The following is a 23,083-nucleotide window of genomic DNA, read 5'->3' as shown; positions in this document are numbered from 1 at the left end:
ATGGTGGTTATGTTTTGACATAATCATGCTGTGATCTGAAAAATTAAACTCATTCAGATGATCTTGTTTAATTTGATAGCAACATTTTTGTGGTTCTACAGTATGTGAAAATTGTATTTTTCTTATAATCCAAAACATTTAATAATAATTGTTCTGATCAAATCACTTTCAAATGCATTTATTTAGAAACACAGACATCAATAGTCAGCCTGTGAATCTAAACTGTGGTGACAACAATAATAATTGTTGCCACCAATCACAACTCATTAATGGCTCCCATCATGCATTGCGGTATGAATAAATTATGATCTGAATTGTCTATGTAATTTACTTTTCCTAATTGAATATTCTGCTCGTCACCATTGTTGAGATGCATTGACTGAATCTTGATACCTGTGTGTGACTAAAAGATTTTCTTTTTTTTTTTACAACTTTTAAGAAATTCTTTATATTATATTTCAAATTCTAGATATTTGTGCAGAATCTCAGTTATGCTGTAACCAACAGCATAAATCACAAAACAATTAGTTCAAATGATGAATGTCATAATATAACCAATACCATTAGATCATTGTTTTTTCTTTGTTCATCTGGCAGGTATAACTCGGATTACAACAGCTGAATAAAATCTAAAGTTAATAATATTAGGGTCAAGAGCCCAACTAAAGCAAACACTCATCTCCATAATGGTGACCTGAAATTCCGGTTTTCTCCTTCAGGGATTCTGCTTTAGGTGTCTTCAATAATGCTCAATCATCACTCAATTAATCACTTAAATATCTCATTAACTTTAACACTCTTGAGTGTGGACTCATATACACTCCCAGGTGTGTTCATTTAACACTGAGTTTTTGCTGTGTACAAAGAGCCGTAGTTAACTGACAAGCTGAGCCATATCGCATTAAATATCGCTGGCGATATGTCCTCGATTTTAACGCAATTTGGCTCAGCTTGTCAGTTAACTACGGCTCTTTGTAGTAAATGCCGCTCCATCTGAAAGCAGGTGAAGGCGATTTACTACTAATCAAGGAACAGGCTTTACTGACGAGATGCGCATAACAATATCATTAACAATATCATTAATCGTGCAGCCCTAATTCAACTCATTAGCTCATTAACCCATGTGATAATGAGCTGATGAGTTGAATTAGGTGTGTTTGATTAGGGAGACAAAGAAAACGTGCAGTGTTGGGGTGCCACTGCCCTATAGTATACGTTTGTCTTTTGTTTGTGTTTGTTTGTATTTTTGTATCTCTGTGTATGTCTGGCAAGAGTATGATATGTAGAAGAACATGAAATTCTATTTTACTGTGTGCTTGAAAAATATATTGTGCTGTGTTACCGAATGTCTCATATGCACAGGGTGGATGTCTGATGATCATGACTGCAGTCCTTCAAAACAATATACAGCTAAAAGTGATCTTTTTAAATATCTCGGCTTGGACAAGAATGACTCTGAGAATACCAGAATGTGGCCCATGATATTCACTTACTTCCACCCTGTCAATATTTTTGTGGACCTGTATGTGACCTCCATCATTAATGTGGTATGTGTCCAGTATGATTTATCTATCATTCAAGTCATTATGGGATGTAAAGCAGTTGTAATATCATCTTTCAACATATCTTATATCTACAGGATGAAAAAGCCCAGAGTCTCACGACACAGATCAAAATACTAACAGTAAGCGTTTTAAAAAAAAACGATTTCATTCTTATTTCACAAAGTGTTACTCAATTTACAGAACTTTGTCACATGATCAGAGGTTTTATTTGATTTTCAAGCATACAGTATCTGTCTTATAATCACTCTAAACTTCATATAACTTTCCAGCACTGGCCAAATTGGAATATGCAGTGGAATAAAAGGACATTTTGTGGAATTGAAACATTTGTTGCCCCCAAAAATATGTTTTGGACTCCAGACATTTCTATAATGGAAAGGTATATAAAATTACATCTGCCAGAAACTTTTATTTATATTGTAAAATGATGGATAGAATAAGGGTGATGGTATGACAAAACGGAAATGACAAAACAGATTCAAAGGCATTGTTCATTCTACACATAAAACATCCAGTCAACACGTTGATCTCACAGTGATGTCAGGTCCGTGTACGTTTTGATAGTTTGTTCCAAGTACTCCTCGCTGCAGACTGTAGCGCGGTGACGTCACGTACGTACGTCACGTATGTGTTACCACGCATGCGCCATATCGCGGCGACAGCGCATGCGCGTTACGCGGTTACGTCACGTGTTTTGACGTCCCGCGTCAATTTGACATAATATTTAACAAAAATGTTAATGTATTAAAAAACTCTAAAGTAATAATGAAAGCAGCAAAAAGAAGTAAAACACACATCCATAGTTTTAACTATGCCTGATTTAAGGTAAACTTATAAGAAATTTTAGAATGTATTATTGTGTAATATCTGTGTAGTATTTTATTTAAAGTTTATTTTTACATTCTATTGAATTGAATGCCTTTATTGTCATTGTACTTTACAATACAACGAAATTGGGATCACTCTCCACTGGTGTATACAATAAATACATTTAAATAATCCTTACAGTACATAAAATAATATATATAAATAAAACAAAAATAAAAACAGTATAAAATCAGTATAAAGTTGAATTAAAACAGTGCATTTGGAAAGAAGCTATTTTTGAATCTGGTGGTGCTGGATTGTATAGACCTATAACGCCTACCAGAAGGCAACAGTTGAAACAAAAGGTGACCTGGATGAGTATTGTCCTTGATGATGTTTTTGGCTCTTGAGAGACCCTAACCCTAACCCTAACCCTAACCCTAACCCTAACCTAACCCTAACCCTAACCCTAACCCTAACCTAACCCTAACCCTAACCCTAACCCCGAACCGATCTAAGTGCAATGTCTGACAAAGATGGTAAAGGGCATCCTATAATGTTTTCTGCAGTCTTGATGATTCTCTGCAGAGCCTTTTTGTCGGCAGCAGAACACCCAGCAAACCACAGAGAGATGCAATATGAAAGAATGCTCTCAATGGTGGATTTATAAAAGGACACCAGCAGCCTTAGATTCATTCTGTCTTTTATTGCACTTCACTTTGTAAATTACAAAATTACTGTAAACACTGATGGCACCTTATATATTTCTTATTTTAATCATTCCCCTTTAATAGTTAATAATTGTTTATTTTTGTGCATTATATAGGCTATCATAAAACATTTATTCCTATAAAGTAGTTTGAAGTTAAACAGCACATTGTCAATCTCTGTATCCGATATTATGCATGCCAACTCAAAAAAAAAAACTCATAACAGTCATAACTTTTATTTCAAAACAAAGATAATTGTGTAAAAGAAATATGTACAAATACAGATAATCACATACATCTGTACACACACAGACAGACAGACACACACAAGCACAGAGACAGACACGCACACAGAGACAGAGACAGAGACAGAGACAGAGACACACACACACACACACAGACAGACAGAGACACAGACAGAGACACACAGAGACACACAGAGACAGACACACACACACACACACACAGAGAGAGAGAAAGAGACAGACAGACAGACACACACACACACACACACACCTACTCAGCTTGAAATTCCCCTCCATCATTGAAAAAACAATCAACTGAGCATAGCCCTCAACCTCCTTATCAGAATAAAATCAACGCAGCAGGACTCCCCTTCTGCCATCACCCACACACCCAGCCCCAGGTGGGCAGTCCTTGTATATTGCAGAGCAAGCACAGAGTTAATGAGTAGGGCACCCGGAACTCTTGCTTGTATTGCTGGAAAATACACTCCAGTTCACAACACCTAATTTAGATAAAATACAGAACAAACAATATGAATCATTTTGAAGAAAGGCATTAATATAGTACAGAGTCATACAAGGAATTATATATATATATATATATATATATATATATATATTTTTTTTTTTTTTTAACAAAGTTATTGGCTTTGTCTGTAAAGTACCTAAGAGACTTTTCTTTATTTATGAACAACATAAACTAGTTAAAAAAAAAAGTTATGCTGTCTAAATGATAAAAACAACTAAGGAGAATCACAATGAATCTTATTTGAGCAAAATACAATGTTCAACTCCATTACTTTAATTAATTTCACCACAAATGTATTTAACATAACTTACGTACTGTAAGTGTACTACTCACTACATTCACGTATGTAACTTTTACTGTACGATCTGATACTGAGGAACAACATTTCTTTTGCAATGGATGGAACAATCAACTACATTACTTACATAAGTCTTTCTGCTCTATTTGAAGACATCTTTCAAACCTTAATTTGTTTAAAGGCGAATTAAGACTTATACATATCATTTTAAGACTCGCTGAAGTCATTTTGATAATATGAGATCATAAAACATAACATTTTTTGTAAAATCTAAAACATTTATGCGCTCTATGGAATCTTTTACAATTAAAAGCCGTTAACACAAAAGAACAATTGTTAAAACAGCATAAATAATCCTTATTGACTTACTGCCATCGAATCCATCGCCGGAAGTGATTGTAATGAACTGCGCATGCGCAAATGTGTATAATTTGCGCAAATGCGTATAATTTGCGCGTGCACACATCGGTCTACTTTGCGCATGCGTGGTAACACATACGTGACGTACATACGTGACATGTATACGTGATGTCACCGCGCTACAGTCTGCAGCGAGGGGTATCTCTTTTGTTCTCCAATTTGAAACGAAATAAGCAGAAACGAGAAAACGGCGCCTTATTCGTTTTTTCAAAAAAAACGAAAAAAAAAACAGATTTCGGCTTGATTTTTCGTTTTTTTAGTTCACAGGCAAAAACGAATAAATTACTTCAAAATTCGTTTTCCACATGTGGGCGGTCCTGAGACGCCCCCTTCCGCCGATTGGTCAAGCAAATCTGAGCATGTGACGTCATCAGTCGTCGCTCAGGTCTGTTCAACAAAATAATAGTCCTAAAAACAAAACAAAATAATAGTCCTCTACTATGGCTACCAATTCTTAAACTGTACAGGGCAGGTCCTATTGGGCTTATTTCTTCTGTGCAACTTTACGCGTTTCACAGAAATCTTTACATCAGAAATATTAAATATTAGTCTGCCACCGGCCCATTTTATTTAGCTGTGCGGAGTTAAATCTGTTTGGTGAAGCTGCGCTTGACAGCGGCGAGCGGGAGAGGCTCTGACCAATGTTCAGTCAGCAGTCACAACTTTTCTTTTAGACAGTATACGCTCCGTTTTGACACGGGATTGTGATTGCAAATACTGTAATGCCAATCGGCTGAGGGTGAGTACCGATGATGGTGAAATACATTTTTACTGAAACTGTTCTCATAGCCGTGACCCGCGAGAATGATTGACAGGACGATAGCGGAAGCAATTAAAAGCACAATATAACTTCAGTTAACAAAAACACAATTAAAAAAGTGTTTAATATAAGTGACTTTGTCTTTGTTTTATTGTTTTTGTTGTTTTTAATCAAATAATTGTGAACCACAAACCGATCGAGCCTTCGTTTTAAATTTATTTGTCATAATATGGGTATTTTATGTCACCTTATTAGTTTGATTATAGTATAGGCCCTACGCGAGTTTTTTTTTTATTGTACAATTTTAGTGTTGTTTTTTAATTAACAATATATCATAACAACTTATAAAGATCTAAATCTACAGAAGAGATTAACAAATAACTGGTGTTGTCATAAGTTAACTAATCAATGGGAAAATTTCCTCACCGGCACATCCCTATTCTTCATGTTGGCTACATGTTACAGATTAATTGTTGAACACATAATGTTAAAGGCTTCTTAAATACCATTACACTCGGTTGAAGAGTCAAGAAGGATGTGTTCATTTACAGTGATTTCAGTCTGTCCTTAGTTGGTGACCCAGTGTAATTATAATACAGCATAGGCCTAAATAAAAACAAACACGCATGTATGCGGCAAAACACATTTGCGTATTACGGAGCCCGGGAATTCACCTGTGGGGGAAACAATCCGTGGCGACGGTTTTGCAATCCGTCCCCTCAGTTTATAAACTGTACTCACAAATTCTTAAACTGTTCCTACGGTTTAACAATTTGTTCCCACGGATTAATAAACCGTACCCACGAGTTCCTATCCGTGCTCTCAGATTTGTAAACCGTGCCTTCAGTTTTTGCAATCTGTACCCACAAATTCATAAACCGTGCCCACGCTTTCGCAATCCGTACTCACGGGTTTGTAATCCGTACTCATCGGTTTGTGGCCCCTCCCCCAGTCTGTGCCGCATAATTCAACCAGGCCTCCTGTTTAGGTGCGGGATGCATTGCATTGTGTGTAGCCTCCTCAGAACCTGATTTTACTTTCTAAAATCAAATTAGAACCTGGAAATTATATTTTTTCCCGCAGAGAAGAGCCATGTCGCTGGAACCATACAGAGATTATTTATAGGTGATTTATAGGCTAATCATAATAAATGTGTCTGAAAAATAACGAGGGATTTTTATTGTTTATTAATAAACTGTTTAAATTAGTGTCGGCTAAACATATCTCCATCTCCGCTGTAAAGCAGATTCACCTTTAGAGAGAAATGCACCTTTCGGATTATATAATCAGACGGTATTTGCTTTCGATTCGAATTTGTTTGTTTAAAAGTGGACATTTCAAGCTTTAGATAGGCTTTTGTTTCAGTTCATTTATAAGACGCGCTCCGGAGACCATGAAAGCGCGCCTGATTGTTTTATTTTATTTTACAAAAGCACAACGTTTTCTTTTTATTGTGAGAATTATGTATTATTTTTTTCTGTATGACCAGAAATGATAGATTATTTTAAGTTGTTTCCAGTGTTGATAGGAAAATACAAGTGTTTGCGCGGGCGCCTCCGTGCAGTGCGCACTTGGATATGCGTCACAAACTTGTGTTTATTTGTGATAATCTTAGCCCTGTATTATTGTTGTCTAACTTGTATTATGACTGACATTTGACGAATTGCTTTGTTCTTTTTTTTTCTTTTTTTTCTTTTTGATAAAAGCGTCTTCTAAATAGGCCTATATAGCCTAAATGTAATTAAAAAAAAATGATAATTATTATTATTTGCGTTTATTACCACGCGCATAATTTCCTGTGTTTGTTTTTATTTAGGCCTATGCTGTACACTGTGTCACCAACTAAGGATAGACTGAAATCACTGTAAATTAACACATCCTTCTTGACTCTTCAACCGAGTGTAATGGTATTTAAGAAGCCTTTAACATTATGTGCTCAACATTAAATCTGTAACATGTAGCCAACATGAAGAATAGGGATGTGCCGGTGAGGAAATTTTCCCATTGATTAGTTAACTTATGACAACACCAGTTATTTGTTAATCTCTTCTGTAGATTTAGATCTTTATAAGTTGTTATGATATATTGTTAATTAAAAAACAACAATAAAATAATACAAAAAAAAAACCTCGCTAACTATAATCAAACTAATAAGGTGACATAAAATACCCATATTATAACAAATAAATAAAATATATTTGGAAATCACCCTTTAAAATCGGTTTATTTCACAATTATTTGATTAAAAACAACAAAAACAATAAAACAAAGACAAAGTCACTTATATTAAACACTTTTTTAATTGTGTTTTTGTTAACTGAAGTTATATTGCGCTTTTAATTGCCTCCGCTATCGTCCTGTCAATCATTCTCGCGGGTCACGGCTATGATTACAGTTTCAGTAAAAATGTATTTCACCATCATCGGTACCCACCCTCAATTGGCATTACAGTATTTGCAATCACAATCCCGTGTCAAAACGGAGCGTATTCTGTCTAAAAGAAAAGTTGTGACTGCTGACTGAACATTGGTCAGAGCCTCTCCCGCTCGCCGCTGTCAAGCGCAGCTTCACCAAACAGATTTAACTCCGCACAGCTAAATAAAATGGGCCGGTGGCAGACTAATATTTAATATTTCTGATGTAAAGATTTCTGTGAAACGCGTAAAGTTGCACAGAAGAAATAAGCCCAATAGGACCTGCCCTGTACAGTTTAAGAATCGGTAGCCATAGTAGAGGACTATTATTTTGTTTTGTTTTTAGGACTATTATTTTGTTGAACAGACCTGAGCGACGATGATGTGACTAATGACGTCACATGCTCAGATTTGCTTGAACAATCGGCGGAAGGGGGCGTCTCAGGACCGCCCACATGTGGAAAAAGAATTTTGAAGTCATTTATTCGTTTTTGCCTGTGAACTAAAAAAACGAAAAATCAAGCCGAAATCTGTTTTTTTCGAAAAAACGAATAAGGCGCTGTTTTGTCGTTTCTGCTTATTTCGTTTCAAATTGGAGAACAAACTATCAAAACGTACACGGACCATGTCACCAGCTGTGTCCCAATGTGAAGGCTGCGTCCTTCGAAGGACGCTCCGAGTCTAGCCTTCGTAGGATTTGTAATTGCGCCACCAGGTGTTCCCCATTATGCTGTCACCTAGGCCTATACGTGGCGATACGAGAGCTGCCATTCTACACGGCATTAAGTTACTTGTTGAAATGGAGCAAGAATTCAGAATTTTTATTTTTATATTTTATGTTTTATTGGAGGAGATGGTGAGGATGTTTCACTCATGTATTTTCGGCTTAGCCAAGAAGACCATGGCCAGAGCTGTTTTACTGCGTCCCAATACAGAGCTGCGTCCTGACTCGCAGGATTACATGAAACGTGAAAAATCGGAAATATGAAAAGAAAACATAGGCATACATACATACATTTATATATACATTTATATATATATATATATATATATATATATTGTTATTATTATTATTATTATTATTATGTAGCTCCACATAAATGGACCAGGTGAATATATTTACACAGGTTTTCAACCCTATAATACGGAGCCCGGGAAGTCACGGGGAAAAAACAAAACAATCCGTGGCGACAATTTGCAATCCGTTACCATTAGTTTATAAACTGTACTCTCGAATTATTAAACTATTCCCTCGGTTTAACAAATCGTGCACACGGATTAAGTAAACCGTACCCACGAGTTTCTAATCCGCGCTCTCAGATTTTGCAATCTGTACCCACAAATTAATAAACCGTGCCCACGCTTTTGCAATCCGTTCCCACGGGTTTGTAAACTCTACTCACGGATTTGTGTCCTCTCCCTGGTCTGTGGCAACCAGACCACCTGTTTATGCGGGATGCATTTCATTATGTTTAACCCTCTGGGGTCGGCAATCACGCCGGCGTGATTTGCTTGATTTTTTTCACATACACAGGAAAATCCCCAGTGTTAAATTAACACTGCTTAGTGTTTATATGAGTCCACACTCTCAGAGTGTTAAATGAACACTGAAGCAGTGTTAAAGTTAAAGGTGCCCTAGAATGTTTTTTTTTATTATTTTATAATGTTTCCTGGGTTACCCTTATAATGTTAGTATGTTTTTTAGATAAAAAATAATCATAATTTAGAAATAAATGGCATTTTTCCTAGCCTGCTTTTAGCCTCTGATTTGAACACTCTGTTTGAAGGGGCGTGTCTGCTGTGGGATTCAGTGTAACCGCGGCCACTGCTGTGATTGGCTGACATGCTTGCATATGAAATAGCTACGCATTACATGTGAAACTCTCTCCCGAATACTTTTACTACTGCTATTATATGTTTTTACTATAACAGCTATCGAGATTAACGAATCGTGAGATGTTTTTAAAGTATTTAGATCTATTCCCATCACATAAAATGTTGCCGTGATGAGCATTGAGCAGATGACAGTCTGTTGATCGCGAGAATGAAGATCTTATCATTGCAAAGCAGTTTCTGCACTCTCTAAAGCTTTCCCCAATGCAAACACGATGATGTAAATACAGTAAGAGCTTCGTTGTGCAGTAACGTGCGTCATTGATTTCATAACGAGTTTGGCAAGTGTCCAGATAAACTCGCGCTGTGTGGAAAGATTGTTCTTTGATCGCTTTCTGTATATAATTTGTTCACAATTTAAATACGATTATTTTCATCCTACTAAAATAAACGATGTGAAGCTGATATTTTAGTCACTGGCTTGACTTACTGATGCATAAACAGTATTGAACGATTTTGAGAGAAAGATTACCTGTCTGAACTTGAACAATTACACATCAGAAAGTGTTGCTTGGTAGCTCGATCCGAGGACAGCTCTGTATTGGCCCAAGTTGAGGAAACAGTCGGTGAAATGTTTGGAAATTTCCAGAGAAAATAAAATTAACCCATTGTTTCTTCAGAGGCTCAGATGAAGGAACTAAAGAATACTTTTGTGTTCATGTGTACATCCACACTGAGCAACTGCCATGCTTCGGCTGCGCAGTTCCGCCTGGCATTGAGGGCTGGCATTATGCAAATATTTGGAGGCGTACATATTAATGATCCCGACTATTGCGTCACAGTCGGTATTGTGTGGAGAACCGACCGTTTTTCAGGGGTGTTTTTCATAAACGTGAATTAAATGAGAAAAAATTCTAAATTCAATTTTGAATTATAGGTCACCTTTAATGAGAAAATTGAGTGAATAATTGAGTGATGATTGAGCATTATTGAAGACTCCTGATGTTAACAAGCATAATCACTGAAGGAGAAAACTGTAATTGGTATGTTACCATTATGGAGATCAGTGTTTGCTTTAGTTGGGCTGTTGACCCCTTAGTCATTAACTTTAGCAATTTTTGAGTTAGATTTACTTTATTAATTATAGCAGCACTGTCCTTGAAACGCAATATATTTTTAACTTTTACAATGTAATCCAAATAATTTCTTAAAAGTTGTTCACATCCAAAAATCACTTATCTTTCTTCTAGTAAACACAGACATCAAGAATCAGCCTGTGAATCTCAACAATGGTGACAATTATAAAGCATGTTGCAGTGCATTCTGGGTGCCTCCAATCAAAACTCATTCATGGCTCCCATCATGCATTTCTGCATGAATAAATAATGAGCTTATGTTCAGAGTTGATCTGTTTGTCACCATTGTTGAGATGCATACGCTAATTCTTGATGTCTGTGTGTGCCAACATAAAAAACTTTTTCAAAACGTTTTTTTTTTTTTTTTTTTTTTTATTGATTTGATACTTTGGATTTCATTAAAAAGCTAAAAATATTATACTATACAATATGCTATAATTCATTAGGTAAAATTAACTCTGAAATTATGCTCTCATTGAGTGCAGTAATTCAGGCCAACCAATGATTATGTTAAAACACAACCAACACCCTCATATCACATTTTCTCTGTGTTCATTTGGCTGTTTTAAATGAATTACAGCAGCCAAACAATTTCTAATGTTAATGACTTAAGGATCAAGAGCCCAACTAAAGCAAACACCGATCTCCATAATGGTAACATACCAATTACGGTTTTCTCCTTCAGTGATTCTGCTTGTTAACATCAGGTGTCTTCAAAAATGCTCAATCAACACTAATCAACAATACATTTATAGTTTGTAAAAAACACAATGGTGTCTATGGAAGCAGCAATAACAATCCATTCATTTGGCGACGTGTTTTATTCGTATCATATACACAGTGTAAGTAACTATAAAGTTTAATCTATTCTTCTCCCAGTTCACCGGCCACTTACTTTCATGTATTTCGGGAGAAACTGAAGAATTCACGCGCTGTAACGTAACAAATCCAACAGACAGGAATCTCTGAACTGCGGCGCCCATCTCACGTTACAGATCAAGATAATTTATAAAGGGTTTTAAACGACAAAACAAACTCACTTACACGGATTTGAGAGTCAGAATAGAAGATAGTTGATGACATGGTAAGCAAGTTTGTTAATATTTAGAAATAAAAGCGCTACATCTGTCATACAGCGCTATTTTGGCTGTGGTGAACACGTGCCAAGCATGACGCGTCACCATGGAAACTTGGCTGGCGGGCGGGCGGGGATCGCGAATTAGAAATAAAGGCCTGCCTCTAATAACAGCCTGCTTCAAATAAAAGCCGGCTACCATCTGCAGCTCAGGTAAATAAAGGCCCCGGTCTTTATTTGAGGAATTACGGTAATTATCTCATTAACTTTAACACTCTTCAGTGTTCATTTAACACTCTGAGAGTGTGGACTCATATAAACACTGAGCAGTGTTAATTTAATACTGGGGATTTTGCTGTGTAGCAGCAAAATAGACTTAAAATACTCCGTCGATTTTTGTCATACAGGCAAGTGTTATACATCATTCGATCCTGTTAAGTGTCTAATATTTTTGTGTATACTCACAATAAAAACAAAGTGTTGTGCTTTTCGACAAATAAAGAAAAATAAACATGATGCAAGTTCTGCCTTCTCTCTGTCGGTGAAGTCAATTCTGAAACGCGTCCGAAAATTGACTATAACTCCGCAAATACTTGTCATACAGGCACGAGAGATTTTTCTTTATGAAGCTTGAATTATCTTCTTTTCAATTAAGTAATTTATATAAAAAACAAATATTCTCAGTTTATGTAATCTGTATGAAAAGAGAGTGCTGTCAGTATTTTTTTCCCCAGCTCATTACACTTTATTACGCGTTAATCTGACACGCCCGCGGAGGACGTGCGCTATTCAAACGCAAATGTTGAGGCAAGCCATGACAATGCCCACATCAGCCGTTCCACCGCGGCAGTAAAATGTGTGGTGTATTTGCTGCCTTTTACCGCTAAGAGGCGCTACAATCATAGACTCTGAAAAGTGTTCGTTTATTCCGGTTTATTCTCTCTAATGCTGCCACGCCGCGACTGATTCAGAGCGATTGAAAGCTGGTAGCAGATGAATTCAACAAGTGAAACGTAGTTAAAATAATTCATAATCACAATACTGAAATTAGGCTACTGAAATGAAATTGAATAAATAATGAAAACATTTCAACATAAAACATTGCAATAAAAACATTTAGGCTACATCAATGAAGGCTTTACAAGACCATAAGACGTTAACTTTAACAGCATACAGACGGTAGCTCAGTGATCAACGCAACAACACGAGCTTCGAGGAGCTTCAATCGACCCGAGATCGAATCTCAATGTAGCATACATGTTGTTAACCGATGTTGGCCTACAGCGTTTATATTTTACCACCTTGATGCTTAAATAGGTAACTGTTTATAACTGTTTACTTATTTAAAGTCAAGAGTTTTGTTTAATTATCATTACAACATAAATTTGCTACATTCCTGTAGAACCGTCTGCTAAATTATTGTGTAATGTAAAAGAACACTAATATTACTTAAGTTTGAAACCAAGTTCGAACATTTCAAGGTTTAAATAAAGTGTCGGGACAGTTTTAAAACAGGGTTGCATCGGGTTTAGAGTTTATTTCTTTTGCGATGCAAAATAAGAAACACTACGCTAATCTTATTCTTGCGACATTTTAAATTTGTATTGCCAAAGAAATTACAGCTAAATTAAACAATTAAAACAGTACAAAATGAAAATTGTCCAAAGAAACATAATTAAATTAAAAGCATGCGTTTTTCTTTGCCTCTCTCGCGCTGGATCTCTTTTTAACAAGTTTATTTAGTCTCCCTCGCTGCGCGCGCCGGGTCTCTCTCGAAATGAAACATTTCAGGGTAAAAACACATCATACAGCTGATAATACTGTCTATGTCGCTGCGTGTCAGCCATACAAATCACGAAAAAATTATTTAGCCTTTAATTGTTGCTTCAAAGACACAGCATGCCTTGTTGAATTCGCCTTACAATAACTTCAATTGAAATTTTGTGTGAAAAAAACTTTAAATAGGCTACAATAAATAAACTACAATATTTATAGTTTAATAAGATATGGGGCCTACATTTGGACACAGATTTATCCTTACAACAATTTTGCCTGCTCATCAGGCTGCCTATCCGACACTCTCCATATGAAAAAGGAACATTAACACCTTTGTCCAGCAACTGTCCCTCCATTTACTTCACACAATAGGCTTTTTTTCTCTGATTTTGGAAACTCGATCGACTTAAAATGCTTCCAAGATCGACGGGTTGGTGATTCCTGTAACTGTTTTACGGTCAATGACAAGAGTAGCCTAAGTTACTAATCTGCTGTCTCACGAACTTAACCAGCACATTTATCCCCACATAGCAAAGCCATAACACAGCGAGGGAGAAGAATTAAGTTACATGAAACAATCCAACTACATATTTACACCACTGACAAGGGAAAAGTCACTACTCACGGTGTTTATGACTAGCTTCTTCTAGCTTCCTGCGGCTTCTCTTTCAAGGTAGTGACGAAACGCACTCTGTAGCGTTGTTTGTTCGCGTTCGGCTACTGTATAAACATGACGTCACAATATGGCGACCTTCATAGAAGGGGATTCCCGCGCCTATGTAGATATAAATGCCTCATTCTAAGGTAATAAAAACATTACGGTTTATTAAGGAAGTTCTTTATACACCACTGAACACATAGTTATGTCATATTGCATTTCTGTTAATAGATACTCAAAAATGTTACACACTGCACCTTTAAGTTATGAAGCCTATATTTCTGTCATAAAAGTTTATTACTAAATATTTCATTATTTCAATAATTGATGAAATAAAACTGGTTTGGGCCAGCTTTTTCCAAGCAAAACTAAATATAATCTGAAAAACGCATGTTAATTTGTTGTCATGAACAAAATGTTCAACTCAATATTAAAGTCTACAGGGATCTTTGGATCCTTACAACCAGGCATGCAATTTGTGAATTAAATTTTTATTTTATTTTGTATTATTCAAATAAATATCGAAACACGGTGCTTCGTGGTAATGCTGCTAAATTAAATAACATTTATAGAATAATTATGAACTTAAATGAAACAATATCGCAATATTTCGACAAATACATTATTTGATCTGTTTTTACATTTTAATTCAGGGCGATTTAGCCTACATTTAATTAGGGCGAGATTTTCACCCTTGTCTTGTCATTTTCTCATTGGGAAGCGCTTACATTACATGTTTGAGTAGATCCTCTGTACCTCTCGTTTTCATATGGATTAGCCTACATAATCAGATAACATTTATTAGCCTAAATATTTAGACATTTAAAGGCTTTAGACATAGCCGATTTCTTATCGTGACTGAGCTGAAGTGGCTTTCGGTTCATTTTTGTGACGCGCAGTTCCCGGAGACAGAGACGACAGACTGTTTTTGTCGTTAGCAGCCTAATATGAATACAAGTTTACAGTTTTGAACGATGTAAGCTACTCTACTCTTATCTGTATGACCAAAGAATTACGGAGTCGCCTATTAAGTTATTTTAGCTGTAATAATGAAAAAAAAAATTAATCTAAATGAACGCGCCGCCGCGTTTGTCGAACACTAACTAACCATGCCAGAATAAAACCCGACTTTAGAAAAATGCATAGGGCCACTCGGCGTGGTGTGCCAAAACACTTAATTATAAACTTCAATATTTCATTCACAATAATCTCAACACGCTTTGTGAAATTTTGAAAAGCCGTGCATGCATTAAGGCCACTGGAACTAATGAACAACTGAAACGCTGGTTTTGATTTTATTGTTTGTCGTTTAAACGTGCCTGTCGCATATCTCTATTTTATATATTTGATATTGGTGAAGTAGCCTATAGCATTGATTAGCTGTGGAGGGAGGGGTGTGGGGATTAAAATAATTCAGCAGAAGCAGGGATGTTTAGACCAGAAAGGAAATCCCAATCCCCCCTGGCAAATCACACTTTACTTAAAACCATGTTTTTAAAAACTCTAGGTTGTAGGGAACAGACCTCTCTGCCATGCGCGCGCATGGTTTGGAGCACAATATCTGTCTCGCATGCACGCTCGCTCTAGATAGATTACGGGATATTTTAACTAATTTGAGGTATATCTAGTCGATCACGAGTGGCTCAACAGGTAGATCTATAGATAAACTATATCTTTCAGGAATTTGACAGACCGGGTTGACACTTCAGCATGAGAAATCGGGGGTGTGGCGTGAGAGTGTGAGATTTGGGTCAATTGCGTGAGTCTCACGCTCAATGCGTGAGAGTTGGCAGCCCTGAGGGCCTATATATATATATATATATATAGGCTATATATTTTTTTTTTTTTACAGAACTGCTTTTGAAATTACGATTGGTAGCCTATTATTATACAGATGCAAAGTCGTTTGTTGGATACTATTTTGTTCCTTAGTGTAAAATGGAAATGCATGATAATTGTATTTTATAAATATAAGCAAAAAAAAAACTGTATGGTGTAATAGAGTTTTAGAGCTAGACAAATCTCTCTGCATTAATAAATATAAAATTTACAGCAGACCATGTTTGTGCGGGATTTGAACCCGTGTCATCTTGATGGTGACCCGTAAGTTCTACCGCTCGACTAGGAATTTTCTCACTGAGAATTACCCAAACGTTTGTTTCTCACATGAGCGAGAAAACGTTTTGTCTTTAGCCTGTGAGTGTAGGCCTACTTTAGCCTTTTACAGTTTTAAAAGATTATATCTTACCTGTATGACCAACAATTACGGAGTAGGCTATAAATGTTTGTTGTAGGCTTATTTGGAAATTACCATAACTTGTAGTATTTCATCCTTAGGCTACTGTTAATAGACATTAGCCCCACTTACGTTTTGCTAAATGTCCCTTTGCGCCACCTGGCGGTCATTTCGCGTACGACTTTGAAATCCGAATGGTTTATTTTTACCGCGGTGGATGGCTAAAAATGGTACGTGGATGGCTAAAAGGTGTGACTAAAAATGTGCTTTTGGCTTTCATTTATTTTTTGATTGTTTGTATATATATATATATATGTGTGTGTGTGTGTGTGTGTGTATATAAATATTTATTTATTTATATATATATTGTCCTTGCATTCTTTCTTGTGTGACACCCCTGAATGAAAGGCTCATTAGTATGCAGTCTGCTCAGGTGAGAACTGCCTAATTATTCATGAGGGGGTTGGGCCGTTCCGCCCATCCGCATATTGCCTTTGCAAAAAAAAAATGTTTTTCACAATTTAAAACAATCTATTGTTTTATGTGAATGATTAGACAGAATGATTTTCAGATCAATTTGAAGCAAAAACTCTAGGCGACCACATCCACTAGTCAAAAGTCTTGTGGACAGATATTTAGTATGTTATTTGTGGCCTTATATTAGAAACTTTAGTTTTTAGTTTTTTCAATAACCACGCATAAACAATATTCTCTCAAAAATATAAACATGTACATACATGTTGCTCACATATTATGGTAGCCCTGTGTGTGCTATATAGAGTGTAATTTCACCTGTGCCATTAATATGTTTATAAGCAACTGAAAAAAGCAGAAATGTCAGAGTATGCCAAAACATCTCAAGGACCCCAAAAACACCTCAGACCCCAGAGGGTTAAACTTAACTTTTTAAAATTGATAATATCTTGCATTTTCACACACACACAAAAAAACCCCGACATTTAGGCTAGCCTACTTGTATCTTTGAAATCCATTTTTTGGGATGAAAAACATCAAATCGAATAAGCAAAACAACACCTTACATATAAGAAAAGAATTATAACACAAACAAAATAAAACGTCCATAAATTATTTTATGATTAACATATTATTGTGTCCAGTGAACTCTTTTATAGTTATAAATGCAAATAAGTATTATTATTATTACATAGGCTACATATTTAGAAGGTGCTTTTATCCAAAAAAGGAACAAAGCAATTCGTGAAATGTCAGTCATAATACAGGTTAGACAATAATAATACACGGCTAAGATTATCCCAAATAAACACAAGATTTTGACGCATATCCAAGTGTGTGTGTGTGGGAGTGTGGAGCGCGCACTGCATGGCACGGAGGCGCCAGCGCGAACACATGCATTTTACTAGTGGAAACAACTTAAAATACTCTAACCTAAAATCATTTCTGCTCATACAGAAAAGAATAATAAATCATTCGCAACTACTTTTATTTGTCCAAACTCACATAACAAGAAAACGTTGTGCTTTTGTAAAATAAAATAATCAGGCGCGCTTTCATCATCTCCGTGAACTGGAGCGCGTCTCATAAATGAACTGAAACAAAATATAGCCTATAAAGCTTGAAATGTTCACTTTTAAACGAACAATTAAAATGGCTCGTTATTTTTTCAGACACATTTATTATCATTAGCCTATAAATCATCTCTCTGTATGGTTCCTGAGACTCTTCTCATTCAGCACTGCGGGGGAAATGTAATTTCCAGGTTCTAATTTGGCCTTAGAAAACCAGTAAAATCGACATTTTTTTCCATATTAATTTGTGAATATTTTAAATGTGTAATAAAGGGGCAAAAAGTCATAAAAAAATTTTTGCGCAGTAGCCTATTTGTGTAGCAGTTCAAATTCAAATTTTGGTGTTCAACTTCACCTTTTAAAAATACAACAACCGTTCATTTTTCGTTTCTCAAGTAGGCTAGCGACCTTATATTATTAAATATTTCAAATGATTTTGTAGAAAAGTTTGATAGTCTTCGGTCTGTGTAAATTTGCGTCCATTCGTTTTTTCTTTTTATAAGCCATAATTTAAAAACGAAAAAATGAACGGTTGTTGTATTTTTAAAACGCTAAGTTGAACACCAACATTTGAATTTGAACTGTAGGCTAGGCTACACAGCAAATGTTGCACTAAAAATGCTTTCGTCGCCGGCGCGCAATGACTTATGGGGTAGGATAGGCCGCTGAGTGTCCATTTATGTATCCTTCCTTTCACGGGGAAACGAAGGGTGCATTTGGCGTCGCTTTTGAATCAGGGTAGCCTTCGTCGCGGCTGCAACCGGCCTTCGAGGATGCAGCCTTTGAATTGGGACAGCCTTCATCGCGCCGCGGTGACGCAATCGGCCTTCAAATGCGGCCTTCGAGGTAGGGCTGGGCGATATATTGCATGACATTGTTATGCGCATCTAATCAGTAAAGCCGGTTCCTTGATTAGTAGTAAATCACCTTCACCTGCTTTCAGATGGAGCGGCATTTACTACAAAGAGCCGTAGTTCACTGACAAGCTGAGCCAAATCGCGTTAAAATCGAGGACATATCGCCAATGATATTTAATGCGATATGGCTCAGCTTGTCACTTAACTACGGCTCTTTGTACACAGCAAAAACTCAGTGTTAAATGAACACACCTGGGAAGTGTATATGAGTCCACACTCAAGAGTGTTAAAGTTAATGAGATATTTAAGTGATTAATTGAGTGATGATTGAGCATTATTGAAGACATCTAAAGCAGAATCACTGAAGGAGAAAAACGGAATTTCAGGTCACCATCATGGAGATGAGTGTTTGCTTTAGTTGGGCTCTTGACCCTTATAATATTAATTTAGATTTGGTTCAGCTGTTGAATTCGAGTTATACCTGCCAGATGAACAAAGAAAAAAATGATCCAATTGTGTTGGTTATAATATGATATTCATCATTTGGACTAATTGTTTGTGATTAATGCTGTTGGTTACAGCATAACTGAAATTCTGCATAAATATCCAGAATTTGATATATAATATAAAGGATTTATTAAAAGTTGTAAAAAAAAAAAAACTTTTTTTAGGCACACACAGATATCAAGATTCAGTCAATGCATCTCAACAATGATGACGAGCAGAATATTCAATCAGGAAAAGTAAATTACATAGACAATTCAGATCATAATTTATTCATACCGCAATGCATGATGGGAGCCATTAATGAGTTGTGATTGTGGTAACAAGGATTATTATTGTCACCACGGTTGAGATTCACAGGCTGATTATTGATGTCTGTGTTTCTAAATACATGCATTAGAAAGTGATTTGATCAGAACAATTTTTATTAAATGTTTTGGATTATAAGAAAAATACAAATATCATATGCTGTAGAACCACTAAACTGTTGCTATCAAGTTAAACCAGATCATCTGAATGAGTTTCATTTTTCAGATCACAGCATGATTATGTCTAAACATAACCAACACTATCAGATCACACTTGTCTTTGTTCATTTGACTGCAATAAATCAATAATAACAGACAAACAAAGTTTAAACTTACAGTTTAAGGATCAAGAGCCCAACTAAAGCAAACACTGATCGCCATAACGGTGGCTAACAATTTTAGATTTTCTCCTTCAGTGATTCTGCTTGTTATCATCAGGTGTCTTCAATAATGCTCAATGATCACTAAATTAATCACTTAATCATCTCATTAACTTTAACACTCTTGAGTGTTAATTTAACACTCATATCTGCATCATATCGTCCATCTGAAAGCAGGTGAAGGCGATTTACTGCTAATCAAGGAACCGGCTTTACTGATGAGATGCGCATAACAATATCGTGCGATTAATCGTACAGCCTTAATTACAACCCCTTGTAAGGACTGGGCTAAAAGGGTGAATCTGAAAGGACTAAATACATCCTGCTAAAGACCCAAAAAGCCTGGAATGTAAATTTACACACACACACACACACACACACACACACACACACACACACACACACACACACACACACACACACACACACACACACACCCACACACACCCACGCATCCCCCACAAGTGAAGCCTGCTCAGGACAGAGCGTGGTGTCCAGTTACGAGACATTTTTATGGCTGACTTGAATGTGATTCCAAAGAGAAAGAAACTTCTTTTCTTCAAAAGACATTTAACCAGATATATTCGATGTGTTTTTATGTGTGTCCATTTGCCCATGTCACATTGTAATGACTATAATTTTTCCCTATAAAATACCCTAGATGTATTTTAATGTAAATGTTTACCTATAACAGTCGTGTTTGATATCGTAAAAATGCCCTGGACTTGACTCAGCCAGATATATGTATGAACACACCGTAAAAGGTATGATTATGTGCATAACACATCTCTGCAGTAGAAATGACCATTCCTAACACAGGTCATAATTTAATTAGACAAGCAGTCTGACAAGACAAAGAGAAATAAAACCCAAAGTCCCGCCTGTAACCTTCCAACCCTCTAATTGGCCAAGCCAACAGGAAGAGGCTGGATTTCTCCAAAAGTGATAAATGACGCTTCCCCCCTCCGCTCGCCCTCTTCCTCCCTTGTCCTCGTGTTATAATGTAACGTCTCGCCTCCGGGCGAGCTCTTCGCCTTTCTTTTATTTGTTTCTAGTTTAGTTTGTGTTTTTCATTTGTAGATAAGTCTCTGTGTTTAATTCCAATCGACGATTGAAAAGAAAACCCCGTGACATATCTCTTCAGCAAATCCATCTACAAGGGACCTTTAAACGAGCTCGCTTTGAAGGAGAAACACGCGCACGTGACCGCGTGACGCGCCGGACCGAGCGACGCACGCGCTTCTTCACCAACCATGCAAAGATGTAACGTTAACTCCGCGTGATTTCCCCGTAGAGATCTTTATTTCTTTTCTTTGTTAGTCAAAGTTTTGTTTTCCGTAGTCGACTCAGTTCACTTCCACGAAGTGAAACGAACTTAGCCGAACTAACTTCCTTTGGTAATGTTACCCAAATACTCTGAACCTCCGTTCAACACGCGCGCCAAGCAGCCCCACGTGACGCTTCTTAAAGGACTCCGCTCACGCACGCGGCCACACAAGGCCGCGCAGGAATGCCGGACACAGAGAGACCAAAACTTGTGCAAGTATCTCTTTTGAAGCTTCTCAGAAGCATTAAGATGATGTGTTTCGTGTTGTTACAGAAAGGTGAAAGTCTAAAAAAAAAATCGTACCCATGCTGTCTCTCTCTCTCTCCCTCTCTCTCTCTCTCTCTCTTACTCGCTCACGCGTGTAAGTTATCCATTGTCCAAGCTTTACGCATTTCTCGTTCATTGATGTCTATGATGTGTTTGTAAATACATATATATATCCGTGTAACCGTAGTAAATACATAAGTAGTCATGCCTCTATTAAATTAATTATATATTCATTTGATTGATGTACTGTCTCTTTGCTCAGTTTCAATTCCCTTAAGTGCCAAAGATCTTATGCTACAAGCTTACTAAAATTAAATATACCTTAAAAGTATGTGTTTATAGGGCGGGAAAACCAATTCTTCTGGCCAGAGAATTGCGTTTCCTGAAATCCTATAAAGTAAGATGATATTGTGGATCCCACAAATATTATCCTGACAATTGAGCTAATTCATTTTACCTGTTTGTGAAACGTGGTCCGTGTAATTAATTGCAATCAACTTGTGGTTAATTTCAGGGAGTCACATGCATGCATGCAGGTAAAATGACAGATCCTCCCTTATCGGGAGATTTATTAACATGTAAGACTGATCTAATCCAAACATGCATGAATAATTATTAATTACTAATTATTAATTATGATATGCAAATTCCCCACGGATTAGATCCGCCCCTGAATCCTTACACCCTTCACACACAGGCAATTAAAAAAGGATTCATTTTAGAAGAAAATCCATAGAGCACCTTTAAGTGGCTTGGAAAATACCCCTTAAAACTGCTTGATCTCCTTTTTGATCTACAATCATCATATCTTTATTAATCAGTGTTAATTTATATTTTATCCATTTAGCATCAGGACAGAGTTTGGAACAAAGGAGTCTCCAAATTTGCTGTTGTTCAATTACGGCGCTATAGTCTCAGCTGACTTTTTATCCCTGACCACGGCCTGTAAGATGGATCTCTACAGGTTTCCCTTCGATGCCCAAAGCTGCTATATAACATTTCAGTCTACAGTATATTCAGGTACATCTGAAACACAAAAATCAGTTTTGACAAACAAACACAAGATAACATGGTTTATTCTTCTAAACTATTTGACTTTAATATGAAATACAATTTTAATTTCTGTTTCCACAGCCCGGGAGATTACAATTCGTCCAATGTCTGATCAAAAGAACATCATCCATTTCTCACAGCAGCTCTTTCAGGCCCAGGGAGAGTGGGAGCTCCTCAGTTTAAATTACTCTAAAGCTACACTCTTTAGGGTGATTGGATTCGATCAGCTGATATTTCAGGTACAGAGCACAGGGTATGAAGTGCAAGCCAATATAAAATATTTAAATAAAATTATAAAAACAAAAACCAAAGAACACCTACACAGCAAAATCCCCAGTGTTAAATTAACTCTGCTCAGAGAACATTTGGTCCCACTCT

General features: G+C 36.6%; 1 protein-coding gene across 1 annotated transcript; it reads left to right on the top strand.

The window, feature by feature from the left end:
• The first annotated feature begins 1,369 nt into the window (after window positions 1–1,369).
• Window positions 1,370–22,758, top strand: LOC130084974 (5-hydroxytryptamine receptor 3A-like). The gene is made up of 4 exons (XM_056250516.1): window positions 1,370–1,547; window positions 1,640–1,684; window positions 1,835–1,944; window positions 22,500–22,758. The coding sequence occupies exons 1-4, from the start codon at window positions 1,470–1,472 to the stop codon at window positions 22,756–22,758; spliced, it is 492 nt and encodes a 163-aa protein (XP_056106491.1). The 5' UTR covers window positions 1,370–1,469.
• The last annotated feature ends 325 nt before the right edge of the window (window positions 22,759–23,083 follow it).

Source organism: Rhinichthys klamathensis, unplaced genomic scaffold (genome assembly GCF_029890125.1).
Source record: "Rhinichthys klamathensis goyatoka isolate OS25496 unplaced genomic scaffold, OSU_Roscu_1.1 h1tg000070l_1, whole genome shotgun sequence".
In the NCBI taxonomy this organism is placed as follows: domain Eukaryota; kingdom Metazoa; phylum Chordata; class Actinopteri; order Cypriniformes; family Leuciscidae; genus Rhinichthys; species Rhinichthys klamathensis.
This window is presented reverse-complemented; position numbering and strand designations above follow the sequence as displayed.

Coding starts and splice junctions, on each gene's coding strand:
- LOC130084974 (XM_056250516.1), top strand. CDS start 1,470: ATGTGGCCCATGATATTCACTTACTTCCACCCTGTCAATATTTTTGTG. Junction 1,548..1,639: donor TGACCTCCATCATTAATGTG/GTATGTGTCCAG, acceptor TTATATCTACAG/GATGAAAAAGCCCAGAGTCT. Junction 1,685..1,834: donor CACAGATCAAAATACTAACA/GTAAGCGTTTTA, acceptor ATAACTTTCCAG/CACTGGCCAAATTGGAATAT.